The sequence below is a fragment of the Littorina saxatilis genome, unplaced genomic scaffold, assembly GCF_037325665.1.
Source record: "Littorina saxatilis isolate snail1 unplaced genomic scaffold, US_GU_Lsax_2.0 scaffold_1344, whole genome shotgun sequence".
NCBI lineage: Eukaryota > Metazoa > Mollusca > Gastropoda > Littorinimorpha > Littorinidae > Littorina > Littorina saxatilis.
Genome location: NW_027126601.1, coordinates 10,001 through 31,729, shown reverse-complemented (window position 1 = coordinate 31,729; position 21,729 = coordinate 10,001). Strand labels below are relative to the sequence as shown.

Here is a 21,729-nt window from a genome sequence, read left to right as displayed (position 1 = left end):
GTGCGTGCGTGCGTGCATGCTTGTGTGCGTGTGAGATTTTTTTTATTGCGCTTTCCAACAAACAAGTTCACTTTCCTGTTTCGTTTTTGAAAAGTGTCAAAAACAACTGCAGAGAATTTCGAAATAATTATGTTGCAGTTACCCCCCTTCGCATGTCCGGCATGAGTGGACAACCAGCTGTGTTACAGTTTCCTTAACCGTACCGCCGCCAACATTGCTGCTCTGAACGCTCTCCCTGAACGGATCAACATCACGTGTCCCACTCCCCTCACTGGACGACACGTCAGGTTTCAGAAACACGGAGGGGACAGATCCTACGGTCCAGGGGGCTATATCATCAACATCTGTGAAGTGCAAATGTGGGGTAAGTACATCTTGACCTTGAAGTTCCTGCTGCGCCGTCAGATGTTTTGTTTGTTTGTTTGTTTGATTAGAATGTGCATTATCATTACACGCAGAATTCAGAAAACTTACCTTTTCCTTTCTCAGTGCGACCAGCAAATGCGTGCAATCTGCAAAACCTGCGAATTCTCAGAAATGACACAGTCGCTCACTTTTAAAATAGCTATTAAGCGTCGCTTATGCGAAATGGAAAACTGTTTGTCCAAAGTGCTCGTACAAGATCCCACCCGCACACACGCACACACACACACACACACACATACACACACACATACAGACACAATCCATTAGATTTTCGGAAATCGTATTCAGCTTCTCGTAAAATGTAAACGAGTCTCAGTCACTATAGTCAATGACAAAGAAGTTGGAAAAAAACTGAGAAAAAGGCTCAGTGTAAGCGAATAGCCGTCAATGTTGACACATTTTGCTGGGAAAAAGTATCGACTGGCACACCTCTAACAAGCACTAGGCCTATCGGTCTTTCTTCCGACTAATACTTAGATTCATTTTTATATTTAGTCAAGTTTTGACTAAATATTTTAACGTAGAGGGGGGAATCGAAACGAGGGTATGGTGTATGTGCGTGTGTGTGTGTGTGTGTGTGTAGAGCGATTCAGACTAAACTACTGGACCGATCTTTATGAAATTTGACATGAGAGTTCCTGGGTATGAAATCCCCGAACGTTTTTTTCATTTTTTTGATAAATGTCTTTGATGACGTCATATCCGGCTTTTCGTGAAAGTTGAGGCGGCACTGTCACGCCCTCATTTTTCAACCAAATTGGTTGAAATTTTGGTCAAGTAATCTTCGACAAAGCCCGGACTTCGGTATTGCATTTCAGCTTGGTGGCTTAAAAATTAATTAATGACTTTGGTCATTAAAAATCTGAAAATTGTAAAAAAAAATAAACATTTATAAAACGATCCAAATTTACGTTTATCCTATTCTCCATCATTTGCTAATTCCAAAAACATATAAATATGTTATATTCGGATTAAAAACAAGCTCTGAAAATTAAATATATAAAAATTATTATCAAAATTAAATTGTCGAAATCAATTTAAAAACACTTTCATCTTATTCCTTGTCGGTTCCTGATTCCAAAAACATATAGATATGATATGTTTGGATTAAAAAAACGCTCAGAAAGTTAAAACAAAGAGAGGTACAGAAAAGCGTGCTATCCTTCTTAGCGCAACTACTACCCCGCTCTTCTTGTCAATTTCACTGCCTATGCCGTGAGCGGTGGACTACGAGTATACGGTCTTGCTGCGTTGCATTGCGTTCAGTTTCATTCTTTGAGTTCGACAGCTACTTGACTAAATATTGTATTTTCGCCTTACGCGACTTGTTAACTCTTTTGAACAATTCTTCCAGGACAATGTCTGATGATAAATAATGACAGTGAATTTTCTTCAGCATGCCAGGACGGTCTGTACGGAGTGCAGTGTGACCAGACGTGTAGCGGTCACTGTAAAGACAACGACACTTGTGACAACTACTACGGCACGTGTCCGACAGGTGAGATAAATGTGTCATGTGACATATGACGTGTGAGACGATATTTCATCACAGCATGAACTCCCAGAACACTTTTGAAATCTAGATTAAAATATGTGCAATCTGGCGCATACTGGGAGTATTTGTCATGGTTTGAATATTTATAAATATGAATATAATGTTTTTTACCCTTGGAGGAGCTACATGGTCAGGCCTGGGGGAGAAGTATCCAGCGTATGGAGTCTTCTTGTCACCAGCATCATGCTTCACCATTGTGGCGTAACTGTGGGTGGTTAAGGGTGTGTGTATCACCTTGAGGATACGTGGCTCGTCGCCAGATGTAGAAGTTGTTAGCATTTTTGTGGGTTGCATTTTGTTGGGGTCACCCTGTAAAATAACTGAAAGCAACGACTTGTAAGCAGCGGCCTCGTATGTATCAAGTACGGAATATGTTGGTGATAATAACACAAACTATTATGTTTTGTTGTGGTGTTTTCAGAGTGTGCAGACGGGTATTACGACCAGGGGTGTATGTCACTCTGTGGTAACTGTTCTAACAGCGAGGTGTGTGATACAGTGACCGGTACCTGTCCCACTGGATGTCAGCCTGGATTTGATCCCTCGGATCCTCTGTGTAAAACACGTAAGGGAAAACATGAAACTGAAGTGTGTGTGTGTGTGTGTGTGTGTGTGTGTGTGTGTGTGTGTGTGTGTGTGTGTGTGTGTGTGTGAGAGCGTGTGTGTGTGTGTGTGTGTGTGAGCGTGTGTGTGTGTGTTTGTTTGTGTGTTTGTGTGTGTGTGTTTGTGTGTGTGTGTGTGTGTGTGTGTGTGTGTGTGCTCTCGGCTTCCGGTGGCTACAGCTTGCAGCAACACATGTTTTTCGCTCCAGAAATTTACTTGAAAAAATGAAGAAAATGCCGGTCGTTGGACTACTAACTGCCGTGGAAGCTGCTTTGACAGGCCTGCTAGCTGATCACCACGTTAAGTACTGGAAGCTCACCGGAGAAGGAGAAGGAGCCACAATCATATTTCGACTGCACAGCACAGAGAGCCAACAGGCCGCCATTTTCCGAGCTAGCCAACGCAACGTAAACAAACCCCCATTCGCAGCTCAGGCGTGACAGACAACGACTCCAACAATGTTACAGCAAAGAGGTACGCGTGTCTTCTGTAAATACAGCTGATAACCTGGGAAATCATGCCAGTACAACGTCAGGTACAATTCCCACGGAACAAACAGAAAATGAGAGTACACGCTGGCGAACGCATGGACAGTGGGGCAAGCTGTGTTGTGAACTTTGAAGCACGTGAATCACGGAGCCACATTCCATCCAAGGTGACGGAGCCTGCCTCGCAGCAATCCATTGGCTCCACGTGCGTGGCCACTGACAGTGACAAGGACATATATTTTAGTCAGAGAGTGATACAGAAGAACCCGTGGAAAAGCAGTTGACTAAAGCCGAAAAGGATGCTTTGGAAAGGGAGTACAGTCTAGGGGAAGTAAAAGCACTTGCTTTAGAAATGACTATGAACCCCAGAACACGAAAGAAAGTGAACTGTGTGCAAGACAAAACAAGTCGCGTAAGGCGAAAATACAACATTTAGTCAAGTAGCTGTCGAACTCACAGAATGAAACTGAACGCAATGCCATTTTTCAGCAAGACCGTATACTCGTAGCATCGTCAGTCCACCGCTCATGGCAAAGGCAGTGAAATTGACAAGAAGAGCGGGGTAGTAGTTGCGCTAAGAAGGATAGCACGCTTTTCTGTACCTCTCTTTGTTTTAACTTTCTGAGCGTGTTTTAATCCAAACATATCATATCTATATGTTTTTGGAATCAGGAACCGACAAGGAATAAGATGAAAGTGTTTTTAAATTGATTTGGACAATTTAATTTTGATAATAATTTTTATATTTTTAATTTTTAGAGCTTGTTTGTAATCCAAATATAACATATTTATATATTTTTGGAATCAGAAAATGATAAAGAATAAGATGTACGTAAATTTGGATCGTTTTATAAAATTTTTTTTTTTTTTTACAATTTTCAGATTTTTAATGACCAAACTCACTCATTAGTTTTTAAGCCACCAAGCTGAAATGCAATACCAAACCCCGGCCTTCGTCGAAGATTACTTGACCAAAATTTCAACCAATTTGGTTGAAAAATGAGAGCGTGACAGTGCCGCCTCAACTTTCACGAAAAGCCGGATATGACGTCATCAAAGACATTTATTGAAAAAATGAAAAAAACGTATGGGGATTTCATACCCAGGAACTCTCATGTCAAATTTCATAAAGATCGGTCCAGTAGTTTAGTCTGAATCGCTCTACACACACACACAGACAGACACACACACACACACACACACACACACACACATACACCACGACCCTCGTCTCGATTCCCCCCTCTACGTTAAAATATTTAGTCAAAACTTGATTAAATATAAAAAGAACAATTCTTTGATTAGAATGGTGTAGGCCTACAATGCTTCATCCAAACAGCTGCTTGCAAAATCAGATGACTTCATGTTCACCAAAGCTGTACCAAAGCTGAAACACTGTACTGGACGTTAATCAGGGACAAAGCAGACATGAGTTCTGATGAATCAGAGAGACTGGCATTTATTGATGAGACTGCAGATGTGCGACGACCACTGTACCGAATTCAAATAAACCATATGACCACACTTCTCAGGGCCTACCTTCAGACTTGAACTTTGATCGCTGTTGTATCACATGAACATTGGCAATGAAATCATGCGCGGAAACAAGCTGTATCGGTAAATTTCGCGTCTGACATTGGACATACCATGTCAGTGTATAACTGGTGTACGCGGATGTGCACTGTCGATCCATTTCGATGAGTTTTGTATTATGCTGAAGCCACCCAAATCCCCTACCCCCCTTGGTAATGGGCAGATTGCCTAACCAGCAAACCATTTGAGCCTTGAGTCTCTCTCTCTCTCTTTCTCATAGTCTGTGACACATGTCTTTGAAAAAAGCCAAAGGTGGGATCTTGTTGGTGTTTTCTTGTTTCTTTTGTTGTTTGTACTATTCCGATTTGTTATCAAGAAAAATTGATTGAGAGTTGCTTGACTTAAATATGTACATACATTACAATCTTGATTTTAATCGTTATCGTAGAGAAAAATATCCGGAAGGTAAAGAATGAACATTGGAGAAACAAACTAACAGGTCGATTTCTCTCACAGAAACGTCAGCTGAGAGCAGCCCCAGCCTTGCAGGTCCAGTTGCTGGTGGGGTGTGTGGTGGACTCGGTGTTATCTTTCTCAGCATTCTTGTTGTGAAGTAAGTGTGGGAGACAAAATTCATTGACACAACTGTGGCTAATAAGGCAAACAAACATACAAAAAGACACAAAAACAACAAAGAGAAAGTCGCGCAAAGAGATATAAAAACATTGTCTTTCGACCTGAAACTGAAAGACCATAGCCGGGATCAGTTTAAGACTAGTGTGGCTTGGTAAGCCGGAATCCGAGGAGCGAGACCGGTAGCGCTGGTCTCTAAAACAATTTTTTTTTTTAACTTTGAGCACATGTTCTGAGTCAACTGTGTGTAGGTGTGTGTGTGTGTGTGTGTGTGTGTGTGTGTGTGTGTGTGTGTGTGTGTGTGTGTGTGTGTGTGTGTGTGTGTGTGTGTGTGTGTGTGTTTTATGCAATTGTTTGCGTGCGCTATGTGAATGAGCGTCAGTGACTGTGATATCTATTTATTATGCTCATTGTTTAAATGCTCATGTGATAAGTTGATCTTAGTAGTGTACTTGTGCTCAATTATGCTTTATGATCGTGTGTTTGTGTTATTAGAAATGCGATATGTTGCCAAAAGACAAATGTCCATGTTTATGTAAAATGAAAATGGACATTAAAGTTTTCTCATCTTATCTTATCTTAAACATGAAATATCTGTATATTTTTTAATTAACAAATTGATAATGAATACATATCAATCAAGTTCGAATCTGTTGCTAAACTGTCGGTTTAAATAAAAAAAGAGAGAGAAGTCAATGAATAGTTAGTTAGTTAGTTGTTGCTTTTTGGGTCCAGCGGACCATATAGGCCAAATCAGGACCCCTGAAGTCAATGAATACATTGAACACAACACACACACGCCATGACCTCGTCTTAATTCCTACTTTTCTGTAAAAAAAAAAACAAAAAAAAAAACTTGTGTCAACGTGTTTGTTTGTTTGTTTGCTTAAAGGCTTACTAACTCGCTCCCGTGTTTACGATGTGTAGTTTGCCCACAATCGATGTCAAATGCATCATAAGGCCATATAATGACGATATGTCGCAATGCGCGGACCATATACATGCATTACAGCTTGTTCTAGCCTCTGAAAAAGTGAGGATGTCAACAAAGACGCGGAGTTATTTCCCTTGCGTCAACGTTCCCTCTGTTGGCAAATCTATAAATAGGACGATCTAGATCAAAATAAAAATTCAAATATCTCAACATTTAAGGGGTCCTAGACCACAATATCTTGCAGGGAACTTAATTTAGCATGTCTCCAGCTGTTGGTAAAGCAATTAGCGTGTATAGTCATCGAGTACATATGGCTTTAACGCCCAGACGACCACGAAGGGCCATATCAGGGCGGTGCTGCTTTGACATATAACGTGCGCCACACACAAGACAGAAGTCGCAGCACAGGCTTCATGTCTCACCCAGTCACATTATTCTGACACCGGACAAACCAGTCCTAGCACTAACCCCATAATGCCAGACGCCAGGCGGAGCAGCCACTAGATTAGCATTTTAAAGTCTTAGGTATGACCCGGCCGGGGTTCGAACCCACGACCTCCCGATCACGGGGCGGACGCCTTACCACTAGGCCAACCGTGCCGGTTTGTGTCAACGTGTGAAATCAAAACAAAATAAAAGGAAGAAAAAACAAGACTTCATTAACTCCCAGCAGCCGAGAGAAGATGATTTTTTTTTTTTTTTTTTTTTTTTTTTTTTTTTTTCCCCTCTTTTTTTTTCATCTCTTCTTTCTTTTGTCTTTTTTTTTTTTTTTTTTTTTTTTTTTTTTTTTTTTCTTTCTTTTTGGGCGGTGAGCATATCCTTCTTCATTGGTCTTTTTTTTTTTTTTTTAATGAAGTTTTAATTTTGTTTTCTTTTACATTACAATTTAACTAATGTCTGCGTGTATGTGCGTGTGTGTGTGTGTGTGTGTGTGTGTGTGTGTGTGTGTGTGTGTGTGTTGTTGTTGCTGTTCCCATAATTCTGTTATATAATACATTTTCAGCGGGACAATACATAACAAGTTAATTAATCCAACGCTCGATAGACAAAGGCGAGAATTTACAAATTACCAATTACAGTACCAGTTTTCAGCACAGCATCATACAGCGCATATATAAATAACTTTACATTAACAGCACAATACTACTAGTTATCTATATTCTTATACACAGTTCAATTTTACTAGAAATTTCGAACTCGAGCTTGGTTCTGAAATAAGATCTTCATGTTAGTTTTTGGATTTCCGTACTTAAACTGGCTTATGCACATTTTCGATATCAATATAAGGTGATTAATTATGAAGGTTTTCTCTCTGGGGATATCACGTGTGAAATACCCAAAAAGAGCCTCTTCGCAGCTTAACTTTATATTTTTGCCTGTACATTTAAATATGTACCCTTGACATTCCTGCCATATGGGTTGCACTGCTCTACACTGCCAAAAAAAGTGCTCGATGAAGTCGGTTTCGTTACAATACTGACAAAGATTTGTTTGACGAATTCCCATCTTATGTAGCAAAATATTGGTGGGATATATATTGTGTAAAATTTTCCAATGCAATAGACGAAGACGGGTTTCTGTCGAGCATTCGTTAGCTAATTTCCAGTGTTTATCTTCTAATGTAATATTTAATTTGTTCGACCAAAATCCAGCTGAGCTTGGCTCCTTTATCTCATAATTTAACATCTTTAGGCGAATTTGGCGTGGAGATAATTGTATAAATGGCATATGATCAGAACGGGCCTGACCCGTATCACGCAATAATAGAGCTTTAATGGCAGTCTGTATTGCATTATATTCAAATAGGCGAGACTGTTTATATCCAGTTAGTTCACATATTTCCTCAAAAGAGCACATGTCGTTATCGTTAAAAACATCTTTAACAACGCATATTTTAGCCTTTATCCAGTCATTCATGTATAGCGTTTGCTTCCTGTACCTTATATTTGTATTATTCCATAAGGTTTGATTGCGTACACTTATCTGCTGTTCATTACTGCTTATTTCTTTGATCTTGTGTTTATTGTTTAGCCAGGTGATAAAAGCTTGTTTCCAGAAATATTGCTTTATGGCACCTAGTCCTTTAAAATTGTCTGCACTCACATTTGAGCGCAGACAGCATAAGCGTTCGCCCAGATTTAAAAAGGATGCCAATGGAATCTGTTGCCACTTTGCGTTACTTCCGTCCAGCAGCCTCATAATCCATGAAATTAGAAATGATGTTTGTACATCTTTGACATTAATCATTTTCAGACCTCCAAGATTTGTCTCTTGGCACATTACTTTTCTATTAACTTTTTCATAAGCTCTTTTGTTTGAATATTTTTTCTTCCAGATAAATCGGAATAGAGATGAATTTAGCTTATTGAGGAAGTTTTCTGTGGCACATAGAGATTGCAGTGCGTAAGTAAACTGTGACAACATTAATGTTTTGACTATACAAATTTTCCCCATTATACTTAGGTTTCTTTTCGACCATGTTGCTATTAATGAATTTACTTTATGTAGTTTAGGTTCCCAGTTTTCTTCTATGTTGGAGGCTGAGACAGAGTTGTTGAAATGAATACCTAAGATTTTGATTTGTTTTTTCCAAATAATATTACATGGTCGGTCAGCAGAAAATTTATTTATACCAAGCCACATTGCTTCTGTCTTTTGATCATTCATTGCTAACCCTGAAAATTTTGAAAACTGAGTTATTAGATGTAATACGTTTCTTAGGTCTTTCTCATCTTGTAGGAAGAAACTAATGTCGTCAGCATACATAAGTAGTTTAAGAATTTCACCATGTCTATCAGAATTCCTTGGCAGTTTAATCCCTTTAACATCTTGATCTGCACGGATTTTGATTGCTAACACTTCGAGGGCCAGAACAAAGGCTAATGGTGAAAATGGACATCCTTGTCTTATTCCAGCATCACATGGGAATGGACTCGATATCCATCCCATGTAATTAATACTACTCTCTGTATTTTTTGTTAAAGTATCGACCCACCTAATAAAATGTTCACCAAATCCGAACTTTTGGAACGCCCAGAGCATATATTCTTTAGATATCGTGTCAAAAGCAGCTCTGTAGTCTAGCGCCATTAAAATACCTGGTTGATTACTGTTATTCATATATTCAATGACGTCATCAATCATTCTAATAACAGTGCTGGAATTTCTTTTTTTTAAAAACCCAACTTGATCTTCACTTATTAAGTAATTGACGACTTGATTTAATCTGTTTGCAAGGCATTTCGCTAATAGTTTATAGTCGGTGTTCGTTACAGATATAGGACGCCAGTTATTTAGGTGCTCTCGTTTCAACCCCTTTCCTTTATGTATCAGTGTGATTGCTGCTCGCTTCTGGGATACAGATAGTTCCCCTTTTTCAAAGGCTGACCAAAAAGAGGATAATAACATTTTGTTTATATTACTCCAAAAGAACTTTATGAAATTGGTTGTTATTCCATCCAATCCTGGAGCAGAATTACTTCGCATTCCCTTAAGTGCAATAAGGAGTTCTTTTTCTGTAATTTCTTGATCAATACTGCCCTTTTGCTCCTCTGATAATTTTGGGATGTCAGTGTTTTTTAAAAATTCGTCCCCAAGAAAGTTATTAAAATTGGTGTTTTTAGTGTATCTGTTAGTAAAGAAGCGGGTTTGTTCCTTTAATATTTCAGACTGACTTGTAATAAATTCATTCTCTGTTATTTCTATTCTATCTAGTATCTTATTTTTTGCGTGAGCTTTCTCTAAGTTTAGGAAATAACGCGTGTTTTTCTCACCCTCCTCAATGAATTTTATCCTAGATCTAATTTGTGCCCCTTTAGCTTCTTGTATTGTAAATAGTTCTAGCTCCTGCTTGATGTGCTCTCGCTTAAGATGATAATAGTTACCTTCGTAATGGTATTAATTGCCGCCAATGTTGTCTGAGGTCATGATACATTGTGTTAATCAAGATATATTCAAGCACAGCATTTAGAATTGATGTTAAAATCTATGTCCACATGAGCAGAGTCACCCGCCTCAAGGTTATATCTAGCACGCATGATGACAGTTCTGGAGGCAGCGGGGTTCAATCGCTGTGGACTTCAGTGGAAGCCTAACGAAAAAGAATCACATTTTGATGGCTTCTACGTATGGTAGGCTAACACTAAAAGGTCTTTATTTGCAGAAAATCACCAACTAGTCACTTCAACTGAGTTTGCAGTACTTAGGTTCTGATGCATTATTGTGTACTTTTACCAAATCATTGCAGACTAATACAGCGATACAGAAAGCGTTCATCGTCTGAGACAGCGAGCCCCCCGCAAGCATCAGCTGATCAAAGTAAGACAACACATTGAAGTTCATCATCATCACCATCACCTGATTGTCATAGTTATTATCATCATTATCATCATCAGCATCATCATCATCATCATCATCAACATCATCATCATCATCGTCATCGTCATCACCATTGTCATCGTCATAGTCATCATCATCATCATCATCATCATCATCATCATCATCATTATCGAACAATTCGGAAAGGAAAATAAGGTACTTCAAAACACATTGCGCAAATCAGAGCACATTATTTCGCTATCAGAGACTTTGGGAAAAAAGAACGAAAGTGTAATTTGAAGGCATGACAGCAGCCAGCACGAAATATGTACTGTTTCCGGACCCACTGTTTCTATTTCAAATCTAGCATACCTTGTTACGCTTGATTTTCATTACACAATACATGTTTAATAAATGTCATGTTCTAGAGTTTGAGTCTGGTGCTTCAAATGAACCCAACGGACAAGCGGTTCTGGAAGAGGAAACAGGGAGTGCTGTTGGAATACAAGCAGAGGAGAGTCATATCTACGACACGACCCAAACTCCTGATGACAGCGACAGAGCTCCCTACACCACACTTTTCTTGAAGGGAAAGCAGGACGACGCGAGTAACTCTAACACTTACCAAAACGTTGCTTTGCACACCAGTCCAAAATAAGGAGTCAGTTGAAACTTTAATGTTGGCCATCAGACTTTTGCACACAAAAAATCACTACTGAAGATTCCGTTGTGGATCAATCGAATGATTGCACCTGAAGTGATGTAGAAACAATATAAACCACAAATAAAAAACACTGTAAATTTACTGGTAAATTGGAGAAAACGACACATTTAAAACGTTAAGCATAAAACACAAACAAACTTGAAATGAAACGGGTAAAGGTGATGAGAAAGTTTTAAAAGTTTGTCACAATCAAGGCAAGGTTTCCGTTTAACCACAGTAAACAATGTGAATGCCCCCTTACGAACTAAATGTTAAACTGTGGTACTTTGACAACCCTTAGCTATCTAACAGAAAACATGTTTCTAGTACACGCCTAAGCATGGTATTTTTTTTTTATAAATTAGCAAAATTGAAAAGAAAAGATATTCAATGTTCGAGCTTAAATACCTTATTTTGTAAACAGTAATTTACCCATGCTGTCTATCTTTTAAAATAAATTGAAACGTCAGTTTGAAGAAAGATGTATTTTAATTCTAGGCAGCCACCAGCCTTAAATAAAACCCATTTTGGAGTAGAAAATGAAATACAAAGGCATTTTCAAAACATCATTAAAGACGTCAAAACTTCGGCGCTTGATTAAGTTTTTCGACAGTGTATGTACATTTTGATGATAACATGATTTTGGTCATTTGCATCCTGTTTTGTTGGTTTTCGTGAGGGTACTTGATGAATAGAATAAATTATGATGTACTTTGCTTTGCTTTCTTTTGTTTTTCTTCCAGTGCAGTGTCCAGTTTGATTTTGTCTTTGGACGATATATAAAATGTGTGTTCTTTATGCTTGTTTCTGCAGTTTTGGTTGTGTGCCAAGTGTTTGCCAAAAAAGAGTGTCAAGTGTAAGAGCAATGATTTATCAAATACTCAACTTATTTTCAAATGTTTCTCATTTCTGAACTATGAAAGCTTAAATCATACATCTGAGTTGCTTCTGTAAAAGTAATGAATATAAATGAACGGACACTTTTGAACACAAAACGATGACTATCTGCAATCGTGATTTCCATGTCCTGGTTTTTCTGTAACTCATGCTTATTGAATATATAAGCGGATACATTCCAGGATGAGATTGTGGGAATTGTCAATTCGGTCTCAGGACAATGTTTACACATATATTATGTTTTATTTAGATTGTTTGTGTATCTCTTGTTGATTGGGTGCATTTAGGGAGCAGATATACCGCTCGTGTGTTGTTGTTTAAGTGTGTGTAGAGTTAGTCAAAACATTTGATAACAGACCGGACCTACTAAGCGTGCATGGTCTGTACTCGATTTTTACCCATTACCGAGGTATGAATTACGTTGATTTGAATTTTGACTCTTCGCCACAAGCAAACCAAGTGATCTTTCATCCTCTCGTTCTTGATGTTATTCATGTAATAATTAAGTTAATAGTTTAACTCCCCTGGAGCAAATTTTTTATTAGTGCTTTTGTGAACAAGAAACAATTGACAAGTGGCTCTATCCCATCTCCCCCCTTTCCCTGTCGCGATATAACCTTCGTGGTTGAAAACGACGTTAAACACCAAATAAAGAAAGAAATAGTTTAACTTCTGCTTTTCCTTACATCCCGATATATTGTTAAAAATGTATGATGAATAATATCGGTTGGAAAAAAAAGTATCTTATGTATAAGTGACCATTTTCTGGCATATATTCTCATTAGTTTATGATTAAATTTCATACACAAAAGCAAGTGTCGTTCAACATCTGTTCCGCACAACTGTACTTTAAAACAAGCGTGGATAGTTTTAGTGTTTGTGTTTTTCTTATTCTCTTTTTGACACTCTGTCTGTCCGTGTGTCTGTATGTACTATATATATGTATGTATATTGCTATTTCATATGTTACGAAGATTTCCATCGGTCAATTGGGCAAAACTGAGCTCATTGCAAAAGTTTTATCGACGACACTTCCGTCGATATCAGTTTTGATATCGACGACCTCTTTATTGCTTCACTTCAAAAACAAAGACACCTATAGTTCTTCGCTGTGATTCCTGATTAAGTTGAAGTCAAAACGTTATGAAACGCTATTTGCTTTCATATTAAAGCTTTCTTGTCCAGTGTTTTCTTATGTCTAAAGCTAAATCGAAGTTGACCCCAAAGGCGTTTATGATGCAAGGGAGGTAACTACCTGACAACAAAATGAACCACTCGGCATAATAGGTTGCAGAAAATATCATCACACAGTCCGTTAATATTGGGTAATGTATGTATGTGTGAATAATGCTTTTCCCTCTCCTGATAGGCATATTCAGCCCTGACCCTGTCTTCACTTGAACGAACTGTGTATGCACTGGTGTTTTTGTTCGACAAACCAAAGATCATTTGTTGGGGCACATGATTGTAGATTGCATGTATGTATGTATGTATGTATGTATGTATGTATGTATGTATGTATGTATGTATGTATGTATGTATGTATGTATGTATGTATGTATGTATGTATGTATGTATGTATGTATGTATGTATGTATGTATGTATGTACTAGAATGAATACCCGCTTCGCCGGGTAGCCGGCTTCGCCGGGAAGAAGTACTTAGAGCCGTACGCCGGCTTTGCCGGGTCCGAACAATGGACCCGCCAAGCTTAGGTCCCTCCCAGATTCGTGGAATGGGAACAGCACGAAAATAATTCAGTGGCCATAATGCCATTCCTGACCATATCGAGTCCCATCCTTGTCGACGAATGTAACCGTGTTAATCACCTTTGGAGGCGAACTCCACTCAAACAGAACTGATCAAGTTAGAGCTTATCTCTAAGCCCTTTTGAACTGTTATGGCTTCTCAAAGGAAGGCCAGTACATAAAATTACGTTAAAATTAATATTAAAAGTCCTACGGTTTTAAGCCATTAAGGACTTGAGTGTTTAAAATTACACAAAAGCCGCCAGACCACATCACAAACAGAACTGAACAATGCACAGGTGTTGCTCACATAGAGACACACACACACACACACATACACACACAAACACAGAGAAGCCGTATCTATAGAGAGATAGATGACAGTGTATTTTTCGCGTGGCTATAAATTGATTCGACCTTTGCACTTTTACAGTGAGGATAATTTACGGGTCCAATTTACGTTCTGGACACTGCGGTGACATTCTAAAAATAGTAACAGAACGCCGGGAATATCCGAAGATGCCCCCTTCACACTACAGTGCACCATACGAAGGAAGGGAGGTAAACGCTGAAAACATGGAGAAGATGAGAAGATAAGGAAGAGTTACTTATAATGGTGAAATGAACTCAAAAACCAAATTCGGTTCAGCGCTGCGCGCTGAGAGCACGTGTTGAAATATCTCATCGATGATATTGTGTCCGGGGTGTAGCTGAATACGGTGTCCAAATTTGAAAAAGATCCACCGAGAACTTTGGCTTTGGTGTGTCGGTATGAGGGCCCGGGTAGCTGAGGTGGAACCAAAATAGCTGAGGTGGAACCAAAATTGGTTCAGCGCTGCGCGCTGAGAGCACGTGTTGAAATATCTCATCGATGAGGTTGTGTCCGGGGTCTCTCTGAATACGCCCACCAAATTTGAAGCAGATCCATCGAGAACTTTGGCCGTGCATCGCGAAGACACAGATACACAGACACACACACAGACACACAGACAGACACAAGTCGTATATATATATAGATGTATGTATGTATGTATATATGTATGTATGTATGTATGTATGTATGTATGTATGTATGTATGTATGTATGTATGCATGCATGCATGCATGCATGCATGCATGCATGCATGTATGTATGTATGTATGTATGTATGTATGTATGTATGTATGTATGTATGTATGTATGTATGTATGTATGTATGTATGCACACTCACACACACACACACGCACACACACCCGCACGCACGCAATTACACACACACACACACACACACACACACACACACACACACACACACACACACACAGGTCAAGAGAAACAACAGAACATACGAAACTAAATATAAATAAAAGAGAATATGTTTGTTTTCCACTGTGTCTTTACAACTACCAAATACATACAGTGCGCACAAAAAGAGAATAAGTAACACAGCAGTCAGATGGAACAATGTCTCAAATATCCTACTGTGTAGGATAGAAACACAGAGTAAAGCATCACATGACCTTTGTACCTGAAGGAGAAGAAAAGGAAAGAAAGCGACAACGACAATAATATTATATGGATAAAAACAATAACAACAACAGCAACTACAAAACTATTTACGTGCAATATTCACAATGGTACCGGTGTTACACCCACAACACCCCTAATCTGAGAGGGAAAATAACAAACAAATCTTTTGAAAGGAGGGAGTTTAAAATTGGAGATAAATGACATGGGTTATGAAGGGCATACTAATGAATTCCAAGTTATTTATCATATGCAAGGCCAAAAATGTCAATGACGATCACATTCAAAATGAAAGTGTTTTAGAGAAAATCATATCCGACCACTCCCAGATAAAACATATTTTTTAAATGTTAATAAGGTACCCTCCCATTTTCTTTGCATGGATGTCTGCATATATAACTTGAAGGAACATGTGCAAAACATTTGAAATTAATCTGATCTGGTATTTAAATACACTCGTATGTCCTTAACCTTCTCAGTGCTTTCTGGGTCGTGGACGACCATGAGCCTCACAAAACTGTACCTCTAAAACAATTTGGAGTTTTGGATTGAGACTTCATGTAATTCTAAAACACCACAGAATGTTCCTATCGACCAATTTTTAAAGGATTATCTTTATAAACATACTTTTTACGTTGAATCCTTCTTCAGAAAGTATGGGTCGTACACGACCCATATCATCCGGATTGTGTAGTCCAAAGCGTGACCCGGAGAAGGTTAACAGAACATCTGAACAAGTCGCGTAAGGCGAAATTACTACATTTAGTCAAGCTGTGGAACGCACAGAATGAAACTGAACGCACTGTATGTTTTCACAATGACCGTAGTCCGCCGCTCGTGCAAAACGCAGTGAAACTGACGAGCCTGTTTAGCGCGGTAGTGGTTGCGCTGTGCTGCATAGCACGCTTTTCTGTACCTCTCTTCGTTTTAACTTTCTGAGCGTGTTTTTAATCCAAACATATCATATCTATATGTTTTTGGAATCAGGAACCGACAAGGAATAAGATGAAATTGTTTTTAAATCGATTTCGGAAATTTAATTTTGATCCTAATGTTTATATTTTTAATTTTCAGAGCTTGTTTTTAATCCAAATATAACATATTCATATGTTTTTGGAATAAAAAATGATGAAGAATAAGATGAACGTAAATTTGGATCGTTTTATAAACAAAAAATTTAATTACAATTTTCAGATTTTTAATGACCAAAGTCATTAATTAATTTTCAAGCCACCATATGATATGAAATGCAATACCGAAGTCCGGCCTTTGTCGAAGATTGATTTACAAAAATGTCAATCAATTTAATTGAAAAATGAAGGTGTGACAGTGCCGCCACAACTTTTACAAAAAGCCGGATATGACGTCATCAAAGACATTTATCCAAAACATTAGGAAAAAAAATCTGGGGATATCATACCCAGAAACTCTCATGTAAAATTTCATAAAGATCGGTCCAGTAGTTTCCTCTGAATCGCTCTACACACACACACACACACACACACACACACACACATACACCACGACCCTCGTCTCGATTCCACCTCTGTGTTAAAACATTTAGTCAAAACTTGACTAAATGTAAAAAGCAGGATCATATAAAGTGGAGTTCAACTCCATGAGACACGGTAGAGACTGAGGCGGAGACTAAATGTCAATCTGGCAAATGACGGCAGCCGGCCAGGTCTCATTGTCACAGCGTTTATCATAGAGCTTGCCGTTGTTGCCGTTCGCCAGGCAGTTTTCCGGGTCGACAGTTGCGTTATTTGGTTGATTGTGTCCCCAGGCAAATGTGTTGAGCTGCAGCAGGCTTCCATCCGACCAGCGAAACTCTCCTTCCTTATCCTTGTCGTCTGCGCCCAACCAGATGGGCTTGGTCCAACCTGGGAATAACATGAGGACTTCAGACGTTGCATGGTGTGTGTCTGTGTGTGTGTCGGTTCTCAATCTGGTCCTCTCTCTCTTTCTCTCTCTCTCTCTCTCTTTCTCTCTCTCTCTCTCTCTCTCTCTCTCTCTCTCTCTCTCTCTCTCTCTCTCTCTCTCTCTCTCTCTCTCTCTCTCTCTCTCTCTCTCTCTCTCTCTCTCTCTCTCTCTAACAACAACTAGACAAAAACGACAGAACATAATCTCCACGTTTCCCGATTTAATTGTCAATGATGAAATTGTTTCAACAGTCAACCATCGTAAAGTGTTGGGAGTGACCATCGATAACAACCTGTCATGGTCACACCACATCGAACAACTTTCTAAAGTCATGTCCAAGAAAGTATATCTCTTATCTAGAATCAAGCACTTCCTGAATTTGGAAGCCAGGAAGTTATTCTTTAATGCCCATATTCAATCTGTTATTGATTACGCATCAACCTTATGGGATTCGGCAAGTGATAATTCACTAAAACCTATAATTAGATTACACAAACGAGCGTTGAAAGTAGTCTTATTAAAGAAAACAACCCTGAATGAATTAGACTACATAAACTTAGGCATTCTCCCTCTGAAGGAAAGACTTGGTTATAATAAATGTACCCTTATGAGCAAAATTATCACTGGATGTGTACCTGAAACTTTACGTACAAAATTTACCATGAGGAATTCATGTCAATTTATGAGATTAAACACTCCTGTTCCTCGGATTGACCTGTTTAAGTCCAGTTTAGTGTATTCAGGTAGCAGTCTCTGGAACTCTCTTTCAACATTCCTGAGGCAAACTACCAGCGCTGATAGTTTTAAGAGCAGATATTTGTCTTATGTAATGAAGTCAAAGTAAATGATATTTGTCTTAAATGGTATTCATTTTTTGTATTAAACATGCCCCTCTCCTCTTTATTGGTATAATGTACACAAACCCTTTTCGAATGAAGGGACTTACAAACCAACCACTATTTGCTTGTTTGATTGATTTTCTTTAAAATGTAATGTATGGATTAGAGCATGATGTTGAGAAAGTGCAAGCTGCACTATACCACTTAATTCACATCAATCAACTCGCAATTTACCTCAATGCAATGCATTTTGTGTACATATGTATAATGTGTTTTCACTTTAGTTATCTGTTAAAATGTAGAATTTTAGTTTTTCTATTTTCTATTTTTTATCTTGTATTTTTATTTCATTTTTGTAGTTAGTCCCTCTTTAGGGCGAGGGCTGGATGTAAAAAATCAGACCACTGCTTAGTCTACTTCCCTCGTTAAATAAAGAATTGTCATTGTCATTGTCATTGTCTCTCTCTCTCTCTCTCTCTCTCTCTCTCTCTCTCTCTCTCTCTCTCTCTCTCTCTCTCTCTCTCTCTCTCTCTCTCTCTCCCCCTCCCTCCCCCTCTTTTCCTACCCCCCTCATTCCCTCTCCCCCTCTCTCCCCCCTCTCTCTCTGCCTCCCTCCCTCCCTCTCTCTCCCTCCCTCCCTCCCTCCCTCTCTCTCTCTCTCTCTCCCCCTCCCTCCCCCTCTTTTCCTACCCCCCTCATTCCCTCTCCCCCTCTCTCCCCCCTCTCTCTCTCCCTCCCTCCCTCCCTCCCTCTCTCTCCCTCCCTCTCTCTCTCTCTCTCTCTCTCTCTCTCTCTCTCTCTCTCTCTCTCTCTCTCTCTCTCTCTCTCTCTCTCTCTCTCCGTTTGCCCTAGCTCTCTTTGAGAGCTCAGAAATGTATTTATCTAAACTTAAGAAACCGGATGCTCAACATTACAACGTAAAATAGAACAGCTGTCTTCAGTCGAGATACTTAAGCCATTCAAGGCATTGCATTTCGTTGTCTGGCACACGTTTCGGTTTGAAGATTTATTTTAAGTTACAGGAGTCACTTGACCACCGCTCTAATAATGGTACCTATAAAATCGACCTGACAAAAACGTAGTGCACCGATTAAAAATTAACGAACATTCAGAATGAGGATAACTTAGCAAATTTCATTTACGGAAGAGAAAGTACATCGGGTATGTAGACGTAATATCCTTACAGTTTTAAAACAATCGACCTGATCATCGTTGAAATACAGCGCTTTTCGTCATGATACCCCTCAAACATGACGCAAAAACATCCCGCTTCCTACCGCTCATTAATGCGATCGATACATGCATTAGTAGAAATGGCATAACATTTATAGGTAACAAAACAAAACGATCTATTCTGGATAGATAATTGATTTGTGTTTCTCTTCGTAATGTAAACGTTGGCAAGTTGTGCCTGTTATGAATGTTCGTCTTAGTTTTAATCAGTACCATACGTTTTTGTCAGGTCAATATTTGGCATACCCTTACTTGGGCAGCAGTCTCGTAGCCCCTGGAAAATACATCTTTCATCCGAAAAGTGCGCCATATAGCCAAGTGAGTTGCCCTTAATAGCATACAAAACTTGGTTGAAATGGCAGGAGAATGAATGCTTTAGTTGGGGTACAAACATTTTCGACATTTTGTATGCGCGCAGATTAGATCATAGACATATATATCAGCCATCAACATTTTTGGCATACCACTATCCCCACAATGAGCACGTTTTACTTAGAAATATAAAGTACGATGAAACATCTCAACTGTAGCTGCACAGTGTTTCCACTAGACGTGTATCCACATTATTTGCAGCCCGCCCAAACACAAAACAACCTAGAACGAATTACAAGATGCCTAACCTAACTTATCTCTGATGTGCAGTATTAACTAACTGAGGTCAGAACACCAATGACAAGGCCAAGTATCAAAAGGAGAACAGCAAAATAGAAAGCGCTTTTCTTAAAACTCTGCCTTACTCTTGTTACTGTTGTCTATATCTTTTTTTATTTTATTTACAGCACTTCCTTTTACTGTTTGATTAGATCTCTAAACCTGACGAAAGCGTTCGACACAGACATAAACATACAATCCATACATGTCGAAATGAGTGTATTCCCTACCAAGTTCATCTCTGATGCAGCCAATGAGGTACCAGTCTCCATGCGTCTTCAGGTGAATCAGGTGCCCACCACCCCGTCGGAAACACACCTGCGTTGCGTCGTCGGCTGTTAGATTATCGTCCATTGGTTTGATGCACCGCCCAGACTGCAGGGTGTAGCCCTCGTACTTCTGACTGCAAAGACGGGCTGAAAAACGATTAGTTTGGGTTGTATCACAAACAAGAATGTGATTTTTGTCTGGGTTCTGCTAACATTCAGTTTACACATACTGGTGATCACCGACCTGTGACATTTTGTGATTCGTGAAAGAGGAGTTTTTGTCTTGGTCACATTTATAGGTTTCAAGCAAAGCTTTATCAACACACATTTTTTTCAGTTTTCACTCTACAAAAACGAAACAAAACAATCGTCCTTTATGTGTAATTCAAGCTTACCATTGTTTTTGCAGAGAGTGAACGTAAGATTAGGTTTACCTTTGCCATACGAAAAACTCTTCGCTCCCGGTGACGTCAGGTTGAGATGATCAGGTCCCATCAACTCTTTGTAACCATAGCAACTCCCATCTGACGTCATTGGAGTGAACGTGAATGTAATGCACGCCTCGTGACTCGTGCATTTTAACGCGCAGTCTTCCTCTGACGCTGCAGCCTCATCAAAGAGAACGTGTTCAGTGAATCTGACGTCATCAGCGTGGACTTTGGTAAATGACATCATCTTGCTCAGAGTGGTCGGGTCGAGCTCATTTTCCAGTCCACAAGTTGCGGTGTGCGGAAATTCTAATGCTGTGGCACCTGTATTCGAGGAGAATACTTGTGCGTAAATCAGCACCTTAAAACCGAGTAAAAGACTTGTCAGTATCATGTGGTAACATCTTTCGTTGGGCATGTTGTTGGTGTTTTTAGAGAATAAAATCGGGTTGAATTCGAAATACCTTTTTAGATTTTAAGTTTTGTTCACTTGGAGGTTGTGATATTGAAACTGAGTATTACAAGCCTATATCCGCTTATCATCTGTATCTGACATTTAGAAGAACATATAAAGCAGCAGACTTGATCACAAGAGACTAACTTGAATCCAAACTATCAAGAGCAGCATCTGACTTGGAATGATCCAGATTGTCGGCAGCCCACATCCCCACGTCTACCATCTAAACAAAGCGTCAAAGCTAACTACTTTTACGTGTACAGTTAATTGATCGCCACGTTACTAAAAGCATGGACTGTGGAAATTAAGAGCACACGTCCTGGGCAAGTCAGCACTTTTAAATGCGAAAATCGATGTGTCCAGACTGATTCAGATTAAAAGCTTTAGAGATAAAGGAAAACGTGAGTGCACCTTAAAGAATCGTTTGTTTACAAAATAAATCCCAGAAGTAAACCTGTCCCTAGCTGAACCTGATCGATCAAGCAATCTGATATTTTTTTGTCGTCCGTTCCATTGTTTGCGCCATAAGCTAATTTAAGGCAGTACAATTAAACTTGGAGGATACATAGAATGACCTAGTTTTC

At 39.2% G+C, this 21,729-nt stretch overlaps 2 protein-coding genes across 2 annotated transcripts; one reads left to right on the top strand and one right to left on the bottom strand.

Annotated features, from left to right (window-relative positions):
• Positions 1-166: 166 nt before the first annotated feature.
• LOC138955073 (uncharacterized) lies at positions 167-13,544 on the top strand (the record flags this gene model as incomplete). The annotated part of the gene is made up of 6 exons (XM_070326783.1): positions 167-364; positions 1,823-1,924; positions 2,403-2,546; positions 5,122-5,218; positions 10,419-10,489; positions 10,918-13,544. Coding segments are annotated over 6 exons (842 nt in total), but the record flags the coding sequence as incomplete, so codon positions are not given.
• A 1,614-nt stretch (positions 13,545-15,158) lies between these two features.
• Positions 15,159-21,017, bottom strand: LOC138955072 (C-type lectin lectoxin-Thr1-like). Its single transcript, XM_070326782.1, has 3 exons — positions 20,695-21,017; positions 20,222-20,407; positions 15,159-17,228 (listed from the first exon to the last, which is right to left on the bottom strand). The coding sequence occupies exons 1-3, from the start codon at positions 20,933-20,935 to the stop codon at positions 16,993-16,995; spliced, it is 663 nt and encodes a 220-aa protein (XP_070182883.1). The 5' UTR covers positions 20,936-21,017; the 3' UTR covers positions 15,159-16,992.
• Between the last annotated feature and the right edge of the window lie 712 nt (positions 21,018-21,729).